At 36.6% G+C, this 22,126-nt stretch overlaps 1 protein-coding gene across 7 annotated transcripts in view; it reads right to left on the bottom strand.

Annotated features, from left to right (window-relative positions):
- Positions 1-22,126, bottom strand: part of RAP1GDS1 (Rap1 GTPase-GDP dissociation stimulator 1) — a 161,866-nt gene that overhangs the window by 125,845 nt on the left and 13,895 nt on the right. Inside the window, exon 1 of one of the 7 annotated variants that reach the window (XM_082391689.1) lies at positions 20,673-21,301. The exons of 3 other annotated variants lie outside the window; for them this stretch is intronic. In XM_082391689.1, the coding sequence (XP_082247815.1) occupies positions 20,673-20,715 (43 nt within the window). In that variant the 5' untranslated portion in view covers positions 20,716-21,301. Of the gene's footprint in view, positions 1-20,672; positions 21,302-22,126 lie in introns of those variants that run through there. 3 more of the 7 variants (XM_082391693.1, XM_082391688.1, XM_082391692.1) reach the window with 3 other exon arrangements.

Genomic DNA, 22,126 nt, shown 5'->3' with positions numbered 1-22,126 from the left:
GTGGTGCAGTGGTTGAGAACCCGCCTGGCAATGCAGGGGACACAGGTTCGATCCCTGGTCCAAGAAGATCCCACATGCCGCGGAGCAACTAAGCCCGTGGCGCCACAGCTACTGAGCTTGTGCCTCTGGAGCGCATGAGCCACAACTACTGAGCCCGCATGCCACAACTACTGAAGCCCGCGTGCCTAGAGCCTGTGCTCCGCAACAAGAGAAGCCACTGCAATGAGCAGCCCGCGCACCACAATGAAGAGTAGCCCCCGCTCGCTGCAACTAGAGAAAGCCCGCGCGCAGCAACAAAGACCCAACACAGCCAAAAATAAAATAAATAAAAATTAATTAATTAATTTAAAAGAAGGCGTTAAAGCAAATTTGACTTTGGTCCTTAATTCTCTGTCTCCTACTTCTTAACAACTTAATCACTCTTAAAACCACAATCTAACCAAAGTGTCTAAAACTCTATCAAAATTAGTCTGGCGGAGACACTAGAGATGTGTGCACACAGAGAAAGGACCATATGAGGGCACAGCAAGAAGGCGGCCATCTGCAAGCCATAGAGAGAAGCCTTAGAAGAAATCAAGCCTTCTAACACCTTGATATTGGACTTCTAGCCTCCAGAATTCAGCCCTCCACGGCTCGGCAGGGCAGCGAGCCTCTGGGCACCGGCCCCTCTGCTCCACGGAAAAGATACAGTAGAAATATATCTACACATGGAACTGCTCCTACAGAACACCCACTGAACACTGGCAGAAGACGTCAGACCTCCCAAAAGTCTGAGCTGTGTGGATGAAAGGCTCTTGGTGCTCCAGCCAGGCTTCAGGGCTGTGCCTCTGAGGTGGGAAAGCCAACTTCAGGATACTGGTCCACAAGAGACCTCCCAGCTCCACGTAATATCAAACAGCGAAAATCTCTCAGAGATCTCCATCTCAACATCAAGACTCAGCTTCACTCAACGACCAGCAAGCTACAGTGCTGGACACCCTATGCCAAACAACTAGCAAGACAGGAACACAGCCCCATCCATTAGCAGAGAGGCTGCCTAAAATCATAATAAGGCCACAGACACCCCAAAATACACCACCAGATGTGGACGTGCCCACCAGAAAGACAAGATCCAGCCTCATCCACCAGAACTCAGGCACTAGTCCCCTCCACCAGGAAGCCTACACAACCCACTGAACCAACCTTAGCCACTGGGGACAGATACCAAAAACAACGGGAACTACGAACATGCAGCCTGTGAAAAGGAGACCCCAAACACAGTAAGATAAGCAAAATGAGAAGACAAAAAAACACTCAGCAGGTAAAGGAGTAGGGTCAAAACACACCAGACCTAACAAATGAAGAGGAAATAGGCAGTCTACCTGAAAAAGAATTCAGAATAATGAGAGTAAAGATGATCCAAAATCTTGGAAATAGAATAGACAAAATGCAAGAAACATTTAACAAGGATGTAGAAGAACTAAAGAGGAATCAAGCAACGATGAAAAACACAATAAATGAAATTAAAAATACTCTAGACGGGATCAATAGCAGAATAACTGAGGCAGAAGAACGGATAAGTGACCTGGAAGATAAAATAGTGGAAATAACTTCTGCAGAGCAGAATAAAGAAAAAAGAATGAAAAGAACTGAGGACAGTCTCAGAGACCTCTGGGACAACATTAAACGCACCAACATTCGAATTATAGGGGTCCCAGAAGAAGAAGAGAAAAAGAAAGGGACTGAGAAAATATTTGAAGAGATTATAGTTGAAAACTTCCCTAATATGGGAAAGGAAATAGCTAATCAAGTCCTGGAAGCACAGAGAGTCCCATACAGGATAAATCCAAGGAGAAACACGCCAAGACACATATTAATCAAACTATCAAAAATTAAATATAAAGAAAACATATTAAAAGCAGCAAGGGAAAAACAACAAATAACACACAAGGGAATCCCCATAAGGTTAACAGCTGATCTGTCAGCAGAAACTCTGCAAGCCAGAAGGGAGTGGCAGGATATACTTAAAGTCATGAAGGAGAAAAACCTACAACCAAGGTTACTCTACCCAGCAAGGATCTCATTCAGATTTGATGGAGAAATTAAAACCTTTACAGACAAGCAAAAGCTGAGAGAGTTCAGCACCACCAAACCAGCTTTACAACAAATGCTAAAGGAACTTCTCTAGGCAAGAAACACAAGAGAAGGAAAACACCTACAATAACAAACCCAAAACATTTAAGAAAATGGGAATAGGAACATACATATCAATAATTACCTTAAATGTAAATGGATTAAATGCTCCCACCAAAAGACACAGACTGGTTGAATGGATACAAAAACAAGACCCATATATATGCTGTCTACAAGAGACCCACTTCAGACCTAGAGACACATACAGACTGAACGTGAGGGGATGGAAAAAGATATTCCATGCAAATGGAAATCAAAAGAAAGCTGGAGTAGCAATTCTCATATCAGACAAAATAGACTTTAAAATAAAGACTATTACAAGAGACAAAGAAGGACACTATATAATGACCAAGGGATCAATCCAAGAGGAAGGTATAACAATTGTAAATATTTATGTACCCAACATAGGAGCACCTCAATACATAAGGCAAATACTAACAGCCATAAAAGGGGAAATGGACAGTAACACAATCATAGTAGGGGACTTTAACACTCCACTTTCACCAATGGACAGATCATCCAAAATGAAAATAAATAAGGAAACACAAGCTTTAAATGATACATTAAACAAGATGGACTTAATTGGTATTTATAGGACATTCCACCCAAAAACAACAGAATACACATTTTTCTCAAGTGCTCATGGAACATTCTCCAGGATAGATCATATCTTGGGTCACAAATCAAGCCTTGGTAAATTTAAGAAAATTGAAATAGTATCAAGTATCTTTTCCGACCACAATGCTATGAGACTAGATATCAATTACAGGAAAAGATCTGTAAAAAATACAAACACATGGAGGCTACACAATACACTACTTAATAATGAAGTGATCACTGAAGAAATCAAAGGGGAAATCAAAAAATACCTAGAAACAAATGACAATGGAGACACGACGACCCAAAACCTATGGGATGCAGCAAAAGCAGTGCTAAGAGGGAAGTTTATAGCAATACAAGCCTACCTCAAGAAACAGGAAACATCTCGAATAAACAACCTAACCTTGCACCTAAAGCAATTAGAGAAAGAAGAGCAAAAAACCCCCAAAGCTAGCAGAAGGAAAGAAATCATAAAGATCAGATCAGAAATAAATGAAAAAGAAATGAAGGAAACAATAGCAAAAATCAATGAAACTAAAAGCTGGTTCTTCGAGAAGATAAACAAAATTGATAAACCATTAGCCAGACTCATCAAGAGAAAAAGGGAGAAGACTCAAATCAATAGAATTAGAAATGAAAAAGAAGTAACCACTGACACTGCAGAAATACAAATGATCATGAGAGATTACTACAAGCAACTCTATGCCAATAAAATGGACAACTTGGAAGAAATGGACAGATTCTTAGAAATGCACAACCTACCAAGACTGAACCAGGAAGAAATAGAAAATATGAACAGACCAATCACAAGCACTGAAATTGAAACTGTGATTAAAAACCTTCCAACAAACAAAAGCCCAGGACCAGATGGCTTCACTGGCGAATTCTATCAAACATTTAGAGAAGAGCTAACACCTATCCTTCTCAAACTCTTCCAAAATATAGCAGAGGGAGGAACACTCCCCAACTCATTCTATGAGGCCACCATCACCCTGATAGCAAAACCAGACAAAGATGTCACAAAGAAAGAAAAGGCCAATATCACTGATGAACATAGATGCAAAAATCCTCAACAGAATACTAGCAAACAGAATCCAACAGCACATTAAAAGGATTATACACCATGATCAAGTGGGGTTTATTCCAGGAATGCAAGTATTCTTCAATATATGCAAATCAATCAACGTGATACACCATATTAACAAATTGAAGGAGAAAAACCATATGATCATCTCAATAGATGCAGAGAAAGCTTTTGACAAAATTCAACACCCATTTATGATAAAAGCCCTGCAGAAAGTAGGCATAGAGGGAACTTTCCTCAACATAATAAAGGCCATATATGACAAACCCACAGCCAACATTGTCCTCAGTGGTGAAAAACTGAAACCATTTCCACTAAGATCAGGAACAAGACAAGGTTGCCCACTCTCACCACTATTATTCAACATAGTTTTGGAAGTGTTAGCCACAGCAATCAGAGAAGAAAAAGAAATAAAAGGAATCCAAATCGGAAAAGAAGAAGTAAAGCTGTCACTGTTTGCAGATGACAAGATACTATACATAGAGAATCCTAAAACTGCCACCAGAAAACTCCTAGAGCTAATCAGTGAATTTGGTAAAGTAGCAGGATACAAAATTAATGCACAGAAATCTCTTGCATTCCTATATACTAATGATGAAAAATCTGAAAGTGAAATTAAGAAAACACTCCCGTTTACCATTGCAACAAAAAGAATAAGATATCTAGGAATAAACCTACCTAAGGAGACAAAAGACCTGTATGCAGAAAATTATAGGACACTGATGAAAGAAATTAAAGATTATACAAATAGATGGAGAGATATACCATGTTCTTGGATTGGAAGAATCAACATTGTGAAAATGACTCTACTACCCAAAGCAATCTACAGATTCAGTGCAATCCCTATCAAACTACCACAGGCATTTTTCACAGAACTAGAACAAAAAATTTCACAATTTGTATGGAGACACAAAAGACCCCGAATAGCCAAAGCAATCTTGAGAACGAAAAATGGATCTGGGGGAATCAGGCTCCCTGACTTCAGACTATATTACAAAGCTACAGTAATCAAGATAGTTTGGTACTGGCACTAAAACAGAAATATAGATCAATGGAACAGGATAGAAAGCCCAGAGATAAACCCACGCACATATGGTCACCTTATCTTTGATAAAGGAGGCAAGCAAATACAGTGGAGAAAAGACAGTCTCTTCAATAAGTGGTGCTGGGAAAATTGGACAGGTACATGTAAAAGTATGAAATTAGAACACTCCCTGACACCATACACAAAAATAAACTCAAAATGGATTAAAGACCTAAGTGTAAAGCCAGACACTATCAAACTCTTAGAGGAAAACATAGGCAGAACACTCTATGACATAAATTGCAGCAAGATCCTTTTTGACCCAGCTCCCAGAGAAATGGAAATAAAAACACAAATAAACAAATGGGACCTAATGAAACTTAAAAGCTTTTGCACAGCAAAGGAAACCATAAACAAGACCAAAAGACAACCCTCAGAGTGGGAGAAAATATTTGCAAATGAAGCAACTGACAAAGGATTAATCTCCAAGATTTACAAGCAGCTCATGCAGCTCAATAAGAAAAAAACAAACAACCCAATCCAAAAATGGGCAGAAGACCTAAATAGACATTTCTCCAAAGAAGATATACAGATGGCCAACAGACACATGAAAGAATGCTCAACATCATTAATCATTCGAGAAATGCAAATCAAAACTACAATGAGATATCATTTCACACCGGTCAGAATGGCCACCATCAAAAAATCTAGAAACAATAAATGCTGGAGAGGGTGTGGAGGAAAGGGAACACTCTTGCACTGTTGGTGGGAATGTAAATTGATACAGCCACTATGGAGAACAGTATGGAGGTTCCTTAAAAAACTACAAATAGAACTACCATACGACCCAGCAATCCCACTACTGGGCATATACCCTGAGAAAACCGTAATTCAAAAAGAGTCATGTACCAAAATGTTCATTGCAGCTCTATTTACAATAGCCAGGACATGGAAGCAACCAAAGTGTCCATCATCGGATGAATGGATAAAGAAGATGTGGCACATATATACAATGGAATATTACTCAGCCATAAAAAGAAATGAAATGGAGGTATTTGTAATGAGGTGGATGGAGTTAGAGTCTGTCATACAGAGTGAAGTAAGTCAGAAAGAGAAAAACAAATACAGTATGCTAACACATACATATGGAATCTAAGGGAAAAAAAAAAAAAAAAAAGGTCATGAAGAACCTAGTGGCAAGATGGGAATAAAGACACAAACCTACTAGAGAATGGACTTGAGGATATGGGGAGGGGGAGGGGTGAGATGTGACAGGGTGAGAGAGTGTCATGGACATATATACACTACCAAATGTAAAATAGATAGCTAGTGGGAAGCAGCCGCATAGCACAGGGAGATCAGCTCGGTGCTTTGTGACCGCCTAGAGGGGTGGGATAGGGAGGGTGGGAGAGAGGGAGATGCAAGAGGGAAGAGATATGGGAACATATGTATATGTATAACTGATTCACTTTGTTTTAAAGCAGAAACTAATAGACCATTGTAAAGCAATTATACTTCAATAAAGATGTTAAAAAATAAAAAATAAAAAAAAAGAATAAATAAATAAAAATAGAGAGAGAAAAAAAAATTAGTCTGGCAAAAGTCTTAAATGATATCTCAACAAACACAATGGACTTTCCTCAATTCTATTATTTGACATCTTACTTCAAAACGCCAGTGTCTCTAAACATTTGTTCTTGGTCTTCTTCTCTATCTGCCCCTTTAATGTTAGCATGACCATGGTTTTGCCCAGAGTCCTCTTCTCTCTCTGGATAATATATAAATGTTCACCAGAGAATTAGAATAGTATGCTGATCATCAGCAAAAACCAAATAACCCAATCAAAAAATGGGCAGAAGACCTAAATAGACATTTCTCCAAAGAAGACATACAGATAGCCAACAGGCACATGAAAAGATGCTTAACGATGCTAATTATTAGAGAAATGCAAGTCAAAATACAATGAGGTATCACCTCACACTGGTCAGAATGGCCATCATCAAAAAGCCTACAAATAAACAACAAGGTCCTACTGTATAGCACAGGGAACTATATTCAATATCCTGTGATAAACCATAATGGAAAAGAATATAAAAGAGAATGTATATATATGTATAACTGAATCACTCTGCTGTACAGCAGACATGAACACAACATTGTAAATCAACTATATTTCGATTTAAAAACAAAGAATAGGGTATTCATTGACTATTAGGAATAGAAGAGATCTGTGATCTTCTGGATCAACTTTCTCCTTTTATAGGGACCTACAGAGATTTATATTCCAAGGTCACTCAGCAAGTATGCAGGATTGCTGTCGCAGGTCTCATTTTCACTCTTTTACTACTTAAATGATCGTAGGCAAGTTAATATTTAAACACATGATAGTACGTATAGATAGGGTAGCTTATGAACTGCAGAATGTGTAATGAGAATTTAATGATTTAAAATATTGAGTCCTATGTGATTGAAAATGTACATACGTCCCACGTGGCCACAAAACCCTAGCATTTTAAAGAGGTAATTAAAATGAAAATGTGAAAAAAAAAAAAGTCTACAAATAATAAATGCTGGAAAGGGTGTGGAGAAAAGGGAACCCTCTTACACTGTTGGTGGGAACGTAAATTGGTGCAGGCATTATGGAGAACAGTATGGAGGTTCCTTAAAAAACTAAGAGTTGCCACATGATCCAGCGCATGTATCTTTTTGAATTAGAGCTTTCATCTTTTCCAGATATATGCCCAGGAGTGGGATTGCTGGATCGATCATGTGGTAATGACCTATATGGGAATAGAATCTAAAAAAGAGTGGATATATTTATATGCATAACTGATTCACTTTGCTGTACAGCAGAAACTAACACAACATTGTAAATCAACTCTACTCCAATAAAAATTAATTTAAAAAAAAGATACATGCACCTCAGTGTTCATAGCAGCACTATTTACAATAGCCAAGACATGGAAGCAACCTCAATATTCATCAACAGATGAATGGATAAAGAAGATGAGGCATATATATATACAATTCAATATTACTCAGCCATAAAAAAGAATTAACTAATGCCATTTGCAGCAACATGGATGAACCTAGAGATTATCACTCTAAATAAAGTCAGACAGAGAAAGACAAATATTATATGATATCACTTATATGTGGAATCTAAAAAAATAGTACAAATGAACTTATTTACAAAACAGTAACAAACTCACAGAGAAAACAAACATGGTTACCAAAGGGCAAGCGGGGGGGAGGGATACATTGGGAGTATGGAATTAATTAACAGATGTACACTACCATATATAAAATAGATAAACAATAAGGATTTATTGTACAGCACAGGAAACTATATTCAATATCTTGTAATAAAATATAATGGGAAGGAATAAAGAGAATATAGATATTTACATATATGTATAGCTTAATCACTTTGTTGTACACCTGAAACTAACACAGTATTGTAAGTCAACTCTACTTCAATAAAAAATATTAATTTAAAAAATAAAATAAATACATAGAATGTTATGCTGCCTCTCCTTCTGTCCTTCCTTCCTTCATCCAGCTGGACAGATAACTTCCTTTATCTATCCAGCTATCTACCTATCAATGTAAAGAACTGCCACTTTTTAGGCCTTGTTACATTTGGATAAAATATGACTGCAACTTCTGATAACCCTGATCAGCAAGCTAGCTCTCATTCCAAGTGTCTCCTCTTAGAAGCCCTTGTAAAAGACATTAAGACATAAAGATATGAAGACAGCTATACTTTCCTGCTAGAACTTTGAAACAATCTTGTCCAGACTTTTCTCTCCCAGTCCTGTATACCATTAGGCACCAGAGGCTCTCTATGCTCCAATTTCTCTATTCTATTAGCCAGAAACTCAATTTGCTGGTCTTTAAGTGTGTACTGCAATGGAAGAGTTTCAATAAGACCTAAAATTTTACAGCTATCAGTTCCTCTCTTTTCTTAATATCAATCTAAGAAAAACTGACGAGAAAGGTGGGGCTATTTTTATATTTAAATAACTTGACTACAGAAGTGCCTAAGATAATCACCATCATCAAAGAATATACTGTCCCAAAGAGCCAGTCTCAAAATGAGACAGTATCATATTAAGCTAGTAAGTCCTGAAATTCTTTTCTTTTTTTAAAAGAGAAAAACAACCAGTTTATTTCTAATATAATAATATAAAGTCAAACAGTGTGCACTGTGCAACTTTTGCTTTATAGTTCGCCTAAGGGGTGGGCTTGACGGTCAGAATGGTTAATGGTAGGGAAGATATACCATTCATTTTTAACAAATTCGTATTTTCCAAATAGTAGTCCCTAATTAAACACCTGAATGCCAATAGCATTATTTTATATGTAAGGATATTGATATTCAGTCACAAAGTAGATCAAAAAGGAAATTATTTTAGGTCCCAGAATTATTCAGTTTTTAGTCTTATTTTCATTCATTTTTTTTTCCTTCTGAATCTCATTAGCCGAAACTTGAGTTTTTTTTTTAATTGAAGTATAGTTGATTTACAATGTTTCAGGTGTACAGTAAAGTGATTCAGATATATATAGATAGATACATATATATATTGTTTCTCAGATTCTTTTCCATTATAGGCTATTACAAGATATTGAATATAGTTCCCTGTGCTATAAGTAGGTCTAATTATTTATTTTATAATAAATATATTATGTATATATATATTATATATTTATTTTATAATAAATATATTATGTATGTATATATTATGTATAAATGTATTATGTATGTATGTAGTAGTATGTATCTGTTAATCCCAAATCCCTAATTTATCCCTCCCCCCTTTTTCCCCTTAGTAACCATAAGTTTTTCTACGTCTGTGAGTCTATTTCTGTTTTGTAAATAAGTTCCTTTGTATCATTTTTTAGATTCCACATATAAATCTGAAGTTCTTTATGCTATTCATGGTTGCATAATTTTAAGAGTTTATCTTCTTCACAGATGTTATCTAGAAATAGTACCTTTAGTTTCAAGGTTACTGGGTCTAAAAATATAGTGCATATTTTCAAATGTTCATTCTATCATCTTACTATATAGTAAGTGGATGGATGGATGGACAGACTGACCGGCAGATAGAGAGGTGTTTATCTCTCTGGACAACTATATCACTATTGATAATACCCATTAGGAGACAAATTTATCCCCCTTCGAATACCACTCAATATTTTCTAAATATACAGCATCTTAGTAATAGCAACACTCTTAAAAAAGAAATTAAGTATTTCTTGCAACTGAAGAGAATATAATCTTCATCTACATATATAGTAGCAAAGCTTTACTATCATCATTATTACACACACCAAATGAAAATAAAAATTATTTTTACACTAACATGCTTTTCAAGCACCTAAAATGTAGTCAATGCATGACTGGAAGAATTTCAAATTCATCTCCAAATGAATGGCATTAAGTCAGTTTGGGGCACCTGGCTTAGGGAGCTGGAAATAATAACAGTCTCTCCTGAATATTATATTTCACTTATCAAAAGGGTTTAGTATTTGACAAAATGAAACTGCTTTAAAAGTTTGCCTGCTAAAGAAGGAAGAAATGATTGTTTTTTACTAGTATGACGATGGAAAGTACTGTATTTAAAAATTACAGTATTTTCAGCTTTCATATATTGTAACTCAGTTTCCATCTTACTTTTTGCTTAATATATCTTTACAGAGTTAGTCCCGAGCCAGGCCTAAAACCCAGAACACTTTAAAAAATTAGTCTATTGCAGACTTCCCTGGTGGCGCAGTGGTTAAGAATCCACCTGCCAATGCAGGGGATATGGGTTTAAGCCCTGGTCCGGGAAGATCCCACATGCCACGGAGCAACTAAGCCCGTGTGCCACAACTACTGAGTCTGTGCTCTAGAGCCCGCGAGCCACAACTACTGAAGCCCACGTGCCACAACTACTGAAGCCTGCATGCCACAACTACTTAGCCTGCACTCTAGAGCCCACGAGCCACGACTACTGAGCCCACGTGCCACAACTACTGAAGCCCGCACGCCTAGAGCCTGTGCTCCGCAGCAAGAGAAGGCACCGCAGTGAGAAGCCCGCACACTGCAACAAAAGTAGCCCCCGCTCGCCGCAGCTAGAGAAAGCCCGCACGCAGCAACGAAGACCCAAAGCAGCCGAAAATAAAAATAAAATAAAATAGATTTACTTAAAAACATAGTCTATTGAGTCTTCCATTAAATTATGCTACATGTGAGGAAAAAAAAACTTTAAAAGTATATTTGTTTCATTCTTTCTTTTAATCCATTTCTGCTAGTTGAGAACTCAAAGACCAACACAGGATTTAAGTCCCCTCTGATTATTATCCCTCCCCCTTTACAAATAAATCTTAGATTCTCCAATTTTCCTATTAACGCGAAAATGAGTACATGAAGATTGTTTCTGAGTCTTATGGAACCTGGGTCCAACTTCCCAATTTCTATTCACCCAGGCTAGAAACCTCAAAAACATGTTCTTTCCAGAGCATATCACTGTTCTTTCCAAAGTATTCAGTGGGGCTTCCCTGGTGGCGCAGTGGTTGAGAATCTGCCTGCCAATGCAGGGGACACGGGTTCAAGCCCTGATCCGGGAAGATCCCACATGCCGCGGAGCAACTAGGCCCATGAGCCACAACTACTGAGCCTGTGCATCTGGAGCCTGTGCTCCCAACAAGAGAGGCCGCGATAGTGAGAGGCCAGTGCACCGCGATGAAGAGTGGCCCCCGCTTGCCACAACTAGAGAAAGCCCTCGTACAGAAACGAAGACCCAACACAGCCCAAAATTAATTAATTAATTAATTAATTAAAAATAAATAAATAAATAAATCTGGTATTTGGTACATTTGGTTTAAAAAAAAAAAAATTCAGTGATTAATAATTGCCTGAAGTCCAGAATACCTTACGTCAAAACCAAGAGCCTCAACTAATATTATGCCCTCATCTCATTACTTTCTCACACAACATATGTGTCAGTCCCACTAGATTACTGGCTTTTTTCCAGGCATATGTCCATTTTTACAACTGTGCTTATTAAATTCTTCCTGTCTAAAATGCCTTTCTGTGCATTCTCTATCTACAGAATAACTGCTTACTCTGCAAAGTCAACTAATATTCGATTTTGATGTGAAATCTTCTGTATTCTTGCAGTCAGACCAACTCCTTTCTTTTCTAGGCTCCCATATCTTGTTCTTAACCTCAATGATGGCACGGATTTCACTGTTTTCTATATTGCCACTGTTTCACCATAATAAGCAACTCATGGACAAAAAAGGTACCATTATTTTAATGATTAATAGCCTCTGGAGTCAGTCCATCTGGGTTCAAATCTTGGTTCCACCACTTAAACTGCATAAACTACACAAGCTTCTTATTTTCTTTGTCTTCTCATATATAAAATGTAGATAACAATAATAAGTACCTCACCAGGCTGTTGTGAGGATCAAATGAGGTTATACATAATGCTCTTAGAACAGGCTATAGCATGCACTAAGCAATCAAGCACTGTTGATGATTGTTGGTATAATAATTATTAATAACTGTCATAGCTGTACTACTCATTACACCCACCATGCTGTCTTGAATACAGTAAGCATTCAGTGAACAACTGCTGAATAGAATTTAATGGCACTCACCAGCTGTGTCTACTTTTTTTTTTTTTTTTATAAATTTATTTTATTTATTTTTGGCTGCGTTGGGTCTTCGTTGCTGCGGGCGGGCTTTCTCTAGTTGCGGCAAGCGGGGGCTACTCTTAGTTGTGGTGCGCGGGCTTCTCACTGTGGTGGCTTCTCTTGTTGCAGAGCAGGGGCTCTAGGCACACGGGCTCAGTAGTTGTGGCTCACGGGCTCTAGAGCGCAGGCTCGGTAATTGTGGCGCATGGGCTTAGCTGCTCCACGGCATGTGGGATCTTCCCGGACCAGAGCTCGAACCTGTGTCCCCTGCATTGGCAGGCGGATTCTTAACCACTGTGCCACCAGGGAAGCCCCAGTTGTGTCTATTTTTAATTTGCTTTTTCAATGTTATTTAACATTTTATACACACATACAAAGCTTAATTAAAATGCATAAATGTGATAACATCTTCTCCTTTTTTGCTTGGTCTTCCCTGCCCCTATATCAGCCTCTCCATTTACATGTCAATAACCTAAGTTTTTTAAGCTTTCATGTTTTTTTTTTTTTAGCTTTCATGTTTTTTTACATCCTCACATAATCATGTATAAAAATATACAGTAAGTTTGGGAAACTTTGTTAACTAAAATAGGATTATATTATACACACTTTTTTGCATCTTGATTTTCTCACACAATAACTCTTATAAATTACTCCAAGTCAATCTGTATAGTTCTAACTCATGTATTTAAATAACTGCCATAGTTCATAGTACAGATACACCACAATTTATTCAATCATTCCTGTACACATACATTTTCACTTTCTTTTGCTAAAAGTGTTTCATTTTGGTTATTGGTACCCCTAGTGCAATAAGCATCATTATACATGTACAAAGTACTTTTAGTTTTATGGGATAGGCTCCCAGGATGGAATTGCTGATATTTTAATTTTAATAGATGCTGCCAACAGCTGCCCGAAAAGGACGAAAGATTTCACTTTTCTTCCAGCTATGTGTTGAAAGTATTCTCTTTCCAATAAGCTGGCTAACAATAAATATTGATATCTATTTCTTGATGGTCTGATGGGTTTAGAGTTAGTATGTAATTGTTATTTTAATTTGCATTTCTTTAACCACTATAAACATCAGCATCTTTTCATGTTTGTTGGCCACTGGATTTGCTTTCCTGTAAAGTGTATATTCACATCCTTTGCCTAATGTTCAAATAGGTTTGTCAGTCTTGTTGTTATTGTACAGTATAGACATTAACCTTTTGTCTGTCATCCATTTAACTTTGTTTCTCTAAATCTATAACTAATCCACTAAAATTGTTTATGTATTTTTTCCTAATTTTCTTTTATAGCATCTGGATTTCCACCTGTGGTTAAGAAAGTCTCTTGGGCTCCCAGCAAATGCCTCAATTTTCTTACACTATTATGATTCTTTTAGTTTTTATTTAAGTCTTCGATTCACAGGAATTCATTTTTACATATGGCCTAAGATTAGGGTTTACTTTTATTTTCTTGTGTCAGGAGTAGTTTTAATACTCCATCCTTTTCTCACAGAATTAAACTACCACCTTTGTCTCTTTATACAGAAATGTATTTTCTGAAGTTTCTCTTCTTTCCAGTGACCTTTTGTCTATTCTTATCCTAACACTATATCTAAGTAATTACACTGGCTGTATCTAATATTCTGATATCTGGTTAAGGCTAGTCCTGCCACTATGTTCTTTTTCAGCTATCTTGACTACTCAGATTTTCTTCTTCCCTAAGAGCTTTAACATCATTTCATCTAATCATTCCACAGCGAATGAATGAATGAACGAATAAAAATCCTTCTGAGATTATAACTGGAACTATATTAAAATTATATTTTAATTGTGGGATAATTTGCATTCTTACACTATGAAGTCTTCCCTTCCACTAAATGTATGTATTTCATTTTATTCTGATCTTGTTTTGGGTCTCTCAGTAAAATGTTCTATTTTTATATAGGTCCTGTACTTTATTATTAAATTTGTTTCAACATATTTAAAAATTCTGTCATTAGTGAGAACTGAATAATTTTTCCCATTATCATGTGTAGGTGTTTATGCCTAGAGTAGGAAAGAGCTACTTTGTATAATTATTTCATAATCAGCCAAATTCTCTTATTAATATGAGGTTATTAAAAAGTGGAGCTTTTTAGTTTCCTGAGTTTTCTGTATATAAAATTATATGATTAGTAAAAAACAGATCGTGTTATCCCTTCTTTTCTAATGTTTATACCCATTTCCAAGAAAGACAGGATCAAACGAGAAAATAGTTCTAAACTCGATTAATTCATGGCCAAGTAAATTAATCATTTTAGGTTAAAATTCAACATAGAAAACCTTCTCTTCTGCTCTTAATACCGTTGCATCCTCCTCCATGACTCTCTGAAGGTGGGTAGATATACTCATATAAACACACATACACACCTAACAAAACAGGGACTTATTTCTTGGCAAGCAAAAAAAGGTGAAGTAGAAAACTTCATGATTCAGTCACTACTGCTGCTACTATAGATTTCTGGGGTCAAAATATCAACTGGGGCGGCAGGGGGCAGGGGGAACACCTGAGAACTTAGGAGAAGATTTAAAATTTAATCATTTACTATTATCTTCATAATTATTGTCTAGTCACAGAATAAAGAATTTGAAACTTAAAGTGAATATAAAGCTAATGTAAATAGGCCATTTTCTTTAAATTCGTTTCCAAGATTAAGTTCCACAGAAGCATTCTAAGAGGAATCTACCTAAATACTAAATGTTTAGTGAACATTAAACTTGACTTGGAAAAGAGATACCCGAGCAAAAATGTAACAGTTCAAAGTGCACGTGTGCAATATTTATTTTCAACAGCAATTCAGGCAATACTTGGAGAATTAGAAATATTTGTGATATTTAGAGAGAAACAAATGAAGACATAGAAACTGTTTTACTTAATGAAAGAACTCCAAAATAAATTTCATAAATATTAAACTCCTAATTTCTACCTTAATGCATTCATTACTTTAACATGTAGTCATACCTCTTCATACATGTGGGTTCTCTCCCAATACACTTCTCCAGGTTGCAATGACATAATAACTCTGTGCCCATTTGCCAGTTATCCACACATCTATCTACTGGATATGCTTCTTTCACTCCACAAGATGATTATAATTGCACATCTCACATTACTTCCGACAAGATTACTAACTTAAGAGTTCATAAAAATATAAGGTCTTAGATGAATTTAATCAATCTCTTCTATATGTCTACAGTTTGAACTATATGATAAGTAGATGAATTCCAAAATTTAACTTCATAATCAAGTTCACGAATCTATTTAACTAAGAAATCATTTTTGTATACTATAGTACAGTTCTATTTCTTCTGTACTTTTCATTTGGCTAGTTTTATAGTCCTAGGTTCATAGAACTCTTTTAGTTTATTTCTACTATTTCTACTATTTGATGGGACATTCTTGTACAACAGGAGATTCTTCTAGGATATTCACATTGCTCTCCTATAGTAGAGACTTAATAAATCCTGAACACCTACTTTACTGAGTTATTTGTACTTGCATTTCTTATTACAGATTATGGCATAAATTGCCATGATTAAGAAATATTTTTATGTTACACTAAAAACAATGACTACGCTTCACTTTAAGTTTTCTTCTCTAATTATCTCAGAAATTGGATAAAAACTTTTTGAGCAATCACTTTTCATGCATTCTTAAATGGAGTTAAAGTCTATTTTAGTTTGAACCAATAACACCGCAGTCTTAGTAAGATGTCATGTTTGATTAGAGGGTCAAGAGTATGACTGATGACCTTAACAACTACAATATTAAACCATAATGGATAACAGCATTTGGATAAGATACAGTTTGTAAAATTTTATTTCACACAATGCCAAAAGACCTTTTCACTTAGAGTTCAAGAATGATCTCACTGTTTTATAGCTGTCAAATATAGCTTTAGCAGATAGTATGACACAAACTGCTAATAAGTTAATACATCAGCTTTTTTTTTTTTTTTTTTTTTAGAGAATGATTTATGTTGAGATTCAAGCTTAATTAATTCTTTGACCTAGAACTGACCAAGAAAAATACCAGGGTGATTTCTTCTCCTCAACAATCCCCTAACAGAAATATTTAAAATACAACCATACCAAATAGTTGTCAACACCCAGGATATTGTAAGCCAACTTAGAAAATCAATGTAGATAAATCTACAAAGCACGATGGCATTTGTCAAAAAATTTTAAAGACACCCAAGAATTATACTAGAACAATGTCGTTGAAACCGTGTAATCTGTCATATTACAAACAGCTTCTGTGTAGAAGAACTATAGGAATGATCTCTATACACAAGAGTTCCAGAAAATGCTGGGAAGTGGAAACTATATACTTTCAAACTTCATTTCTGTACAGGGAAGCTAATTGAGTCCGTAACAAAAGAGAAACTCTCTAAACATAAAAACAGCTACTTGAAACGTATTTACCCTGTTCCAGCTCCCTATACCTGGTATGTGCTTGCAGATCAACTGAGTCTTCACAGTATCAGCATTCTATCACCAGATTCTTTGGAACAATGTTTTATCAGTTTACTTTATTATCTTGCATTTCCCAGTTTCTCAGGCCCCATTTATCTTCAGGCTTTCATACTCTATTTAGTCCCTCAGAATAGTACCTTGATCTTGGACTTAATATCTTAGCTGTGACCTTTTACTCCTCCAGGACACTAAAGTGTCTGCCTATAATGCTTCAGCTCCTGGCATTTAGATTCAAGAGTAAAAGATATCCTGCCTCCAAGCTCTGCCCTGGACTCTAGGATATGCCTGACAGGGGAAGGTGAGGAAGACCAGACAAGAGACAGATAATATAATTTCAATAAGAGAAAATCCTGCCTAAATATATTGGAATTTTTAAAAGCTATATAAGGTAGATAAACAGAAGTGTTTGGGGGCTATCTACTTATACTTCCAAACAGTCCTGAGCAAATTTTTCACTAGAGTATTCTTAGAACTGTGACTAATCAATTATAAAGATGGACAAAGAAGTAAAGACCCTGCTTTATAATGCTTTGTAATAGAGAACTAGATTAAAGATTGACATAAAAGACCTACGTAAATGGAACTTTCTTGAGCTAGAGAAATATATAAAGAAGTACTTCATTAAGATTGGTGCAAAGCAAATAGTCTCACTTCGTAACCGAGTAAATACAAGAAAGAGATAATATACACTGAAATTTATAAACTTTTAGGCAACACCAACTTTTCTGGGTAATAAAATGTCAACCAGAGAAAAAGGGGATATAAACAAGTAGTCATAAATGTGACAGATGAATTTAACATAGGCATATATTAAGGAATATATTAAGAATTTAAAAAATCTAATAAAAATGATAATGTCTGAACTGTAACTGATGAACCCACAAAGGAATATTTTCCCAGGATACTGCTACAGAAAGCGAAAAGAAATGTGAGGGTCGAGGTAAAACAAAAGAGAATTTAGATAAAAATTAAATATATAAAACAGAAAGCATGATAATAATATCTGTACTTAAAGCTATGATGTACCATGAATTTAAAAGGAATAAAATTCAAGCAATAGGATGAAGAGACATTTAAGTCAGTTATCAACCTATTTGTCTCTCAGCTCCAAATTCACCCAATATTATTGCCTGATCTATAAAAATGAATCTGGGCCCTTTACATATTTTTCCTTTGTCAGATGGCATGATACAAGCTTTGTCTGTAGATGACAATGGATAGCACTGAAGAGGAAGGTGCTCTCCTTCCTGCTCAGCCCGCATAATTCTCTCCATTGTCAAGTGTCTGCGAGTCATAGCGTTCACCATACGTTTTCTCCAGCTCTCAGCTCAGGCAGCAGCGCTGTGTACAACAGCCCCACACAACTCAAGGCTGCATCCCAGCCCCGGTTACTGCTTCCCACACCGTCTCCTCAGCCCCGGAAGTGTGTGTGCCAGAAGCCCTGTGGAGCTGGCTATCCAGAGCCACTCCAGCCCAAATTGTACACAGAAGTGTGCCGGGTTCCTGCAGAAGAGGGCTTCTCCAGCTCCAGGTTCCAGAAGTACCTGCAGTGGTGCTTCAACTTCCTCTGCATGCCCAGCTATCTGTGTGCCACCCATCAACCCCAGCTTCCTTGTTCTCCCAGGAGTCTCCTGCAGGTCTGATGGGTATGGACCAGCTCTGGCCTGGGCAACCCAGTGAACTTCTATGCCATCAGGAGGCCTGAAACTATATCTTTTAATGAGAATTCACTCTCCCAAAGAAGTGTGTCCTTCCTTGGATACACTCCTGCACCAAACACTTTAGAGTTTGCTATCTACCTTTAAAGTTACTCTCCAATTACTGTTTAATAGTTTTTATGTCAAATGTCCCCTGTTTAAATTACTGTGTGTTGAAAGACAGTTCTCCCTGGATTTCATGGTGTTCCTGCACTGTTGGGGCATTCTGAGCAAAGGAAGTTGATAACCTATAATAAAGATAAGTCTCCCACCCTTAGAATGGACACATTCTAGGATTGTAAAAAATTGTCCTCTTCTTCCCAGATATTTGCTTTTAGCTTACTTTTAGGGTAACAAACCTAGAGATGCCATCCCCCTCCCAAGAGAGGCTTTGTTTAATTCAAGAGCAAAGATAAGGGGTATGTGTGCATGTGTTCCTTGAATGGCAGATGTGCCAGCAACCCAATATAAGCTCTCAGTGTCGTAATTTTAGGATTCCTCTCTTAAAATTCGTCTGCTACATGTGCACCAATAACCAGTACTAAAATGTTCTATGAGTAATAAACCCTGTTCTAAGATCTACAGACCTCGTGTTTCCTGTCAGAATATCTATACATACATATAAATGTAACATTATGTGGTTTGCCTTCTGATTGGACCTAGACTGATACAGATATATACATAGTCGGCTTAGAAAAATGAGGAGCTATGTGGCAAACAAGTAAGAATATTAGCTCTTTCAGTGAACAATATCATAGTCTATCAGATCATGAATGCTATGTATCAGGTGAATAAAGGTTAAGAAGATAACCTCAAACTTCTATTCATCCAACGATATGAACTAAGCATCTACCAAGCATCAAACACTGCCCTAAGTGCTAAAGATACAAAGATGAATACAACATAGTTCGCACAGTATAGAAAACTTTTTTTTTTTAGTTTTAATTTTATTTTGGTGGGAATTACCTTCACATGTCTCAATTTACTCCCAGAAGCAATCAATGTTAACATTTTCTTGTGCATCCTTCCAGAAGCACTCTATTTATGCAATTATTTATATTTAAAAACACATATACACACACACAAACTTTAAAGCATAATCAATCCAAATGTTACCATAGTACTAACTACCTTTCTCATGGTAATGATCTTAATAAAGTACCCATTATTATTAGAATCATTACAGTATTATTTTAGAAAATCTAATAACTACTATGTATCTGAAATTCTTTGGTAATTATATGAGAAAGTATTATTTCATTTAGTGGTAATAAACTTAGAAAACCCACTGTCTTCCAAAAGTGACAGGAAAGAAACAGATTCAAAATAATTTTGTCAAATATATATGAGCTTAACAAATATACGAATATAAGATTAACATTAAAATTAATATCAGGGATAATAATTAAATTTTCATTTGGAGAGAGGAGTACAGATATTCCTTTGTTCCTATGAGATTTTATTAGGCTATTAGGTTTTGAAAAAAATATGTAATTTTTAGTGGTAACTATCCTTATTAACTTAAGAGTACTGATTGACATTTTTCATTAGCCAAACAGGTAACATTTACGAAAAAGTTATAGTGAAACCTATAATACTGTTTAAACATGCATATCTCTTTTCTGGTAGCCAAGACAGTCAACAAACATTTTTTCAAGGGAATTAATGTCACATAAAGAACAATTAAATAAACCATAAGGAAATGCTACTTAGTAGAAAAAATTCTGTTAGGCTATCTTCATTTGAAATGAAAGAAAAAAATCAGTAAACATTTATTCAGCAGGTAGTTCCCACTTTAATGAGTTTTAACAGCAATCTGTTTCTTACTGAAACAATGTATCTTTCACATTTTATAACTGTTCCAATTATTATTGTTACATAACAAACCACCCCAAACTTACTGGCATAAAACAAAGGCCAATTTATTGTGCTCACAGATTCCATGAACCAGGAATTCACAAAGGACACACTGAGAATGGCTTGTGTTTTCTCCACAAGGTCTGGGGCCTCAGTGTTGTCTCAAAGGCCAGGAACGTCTCTGGGAGTGACTCAAAGGCTGAGGCTGGTATCATCTGAATCATCTGATCATTCACACACATGTCTGGTGATTGGCCTGGAAGGACCTGAATGTTAGGATTGCTGACCTGAGATCTGACACCTGAGGCCTCCTTACGTGACCTGGCTTCCTTACAGCATGGCATCTGCAGGGTCTCAGACTTCTCAGGGCTCCAAGCAGGCCAGTGTCTCCACAAATAAGGTAGAAGCAACAATGCCTTTTACTACTGAGACTAGGAAATCACAGCATCACTTCTGCTGTCTTCTATTGGTTACAAGTAAGTCACAAGCATGCTCAGATTCAACAGGAAGAGAACTCCCCAACTCTCAATGGAGAGTGGCAAGATTTAGAAGAATACCTGGGGCCAAGAGATATTGTTGTGGCCACCTTCGGAAAATATGATCTGCTACAGTAACTTAATATTCACTACATAATTTGGTTAAAATAATACAACAAAGAGCATTACACCCTTTGACTGGTTTTAACTCTGAATATAAGATAAAGTTTCCCAAAAATGACTGTATTTTCAGCTTTGGAAGTAGAAATTAAAATTTATATGATTGGGGCTTCCCTGGTGGCGCAGTGGTTGAGAATCTGCCTGCCGATGCAGGGGACACGGGTTCGAGCCCTGGTGTGGGAAGATCCCACATGCCGCAGAGCAACTGGGCCCGTGAGCCACAATTATTGAGCCTGCGCGTCTGGAGCCTGTGCTCCGCAACGGGAGAGGCCGCAACAGTGAGAGGCCCACGCACCGCGATGAAGAGTGGCCCCCGCTTGCCGCAACTGGAGAAAGTCCTCGCACAGAAACGAAGGCCTAGCACAGCCATAGATAAACAAATAAATAAATAAATAAAATTTTAAGGGAGAAAAAAAAAATTAATTAATCAATTAAAAAAAAAAGAATCCAAATTATGGCCGTATCTGTTTCTATTACTCATTCTTTTATATTATTCTTTATCTACCAGTTAGAGGTTAAGCTTTTCAAAAGCAAAAAAATGTGACTACTTGCACTACTTATTTTGTGACTTTCTGTAATGCCTAATGTGGTAATCTCGTGTTTCTGATCTGACTATGGTGCTTTATACAAACTATATAAAAGCCAGAAATGTGACACAGTTGACAGTTATTTTTTCTGGGAGCTTACCACCACCCTCCCCAAAAATGTGCTCTTGCAACTAAAAGGAAATTAAGTTAATCAGCTCATATAAATTTTGTCTTTGTTCTAACTGATTTTATTTCTGAGGCCAACTATATCTTATAATTTTAAAGATAAACCAACATTTATATTTCTGTGAAGCA

This window comes from Balaenoptera borealis, assembly GCF_965194805.1.
Source record: "Balaenoptera borealis genome assembly, chromosome: 4".
Lineage (NCBI taxonomy): Eukaryota > Metazoa > Chordata > Mammalia > Artiodactyla > Balaenopteridae > Balaenoptera > Balaenoptera borealis.
The sequence above is the reverse complement of the archived record's forward strand: the minus strand, read 5'-3'. Positions and strand labels throughout refer to the sequence as shown.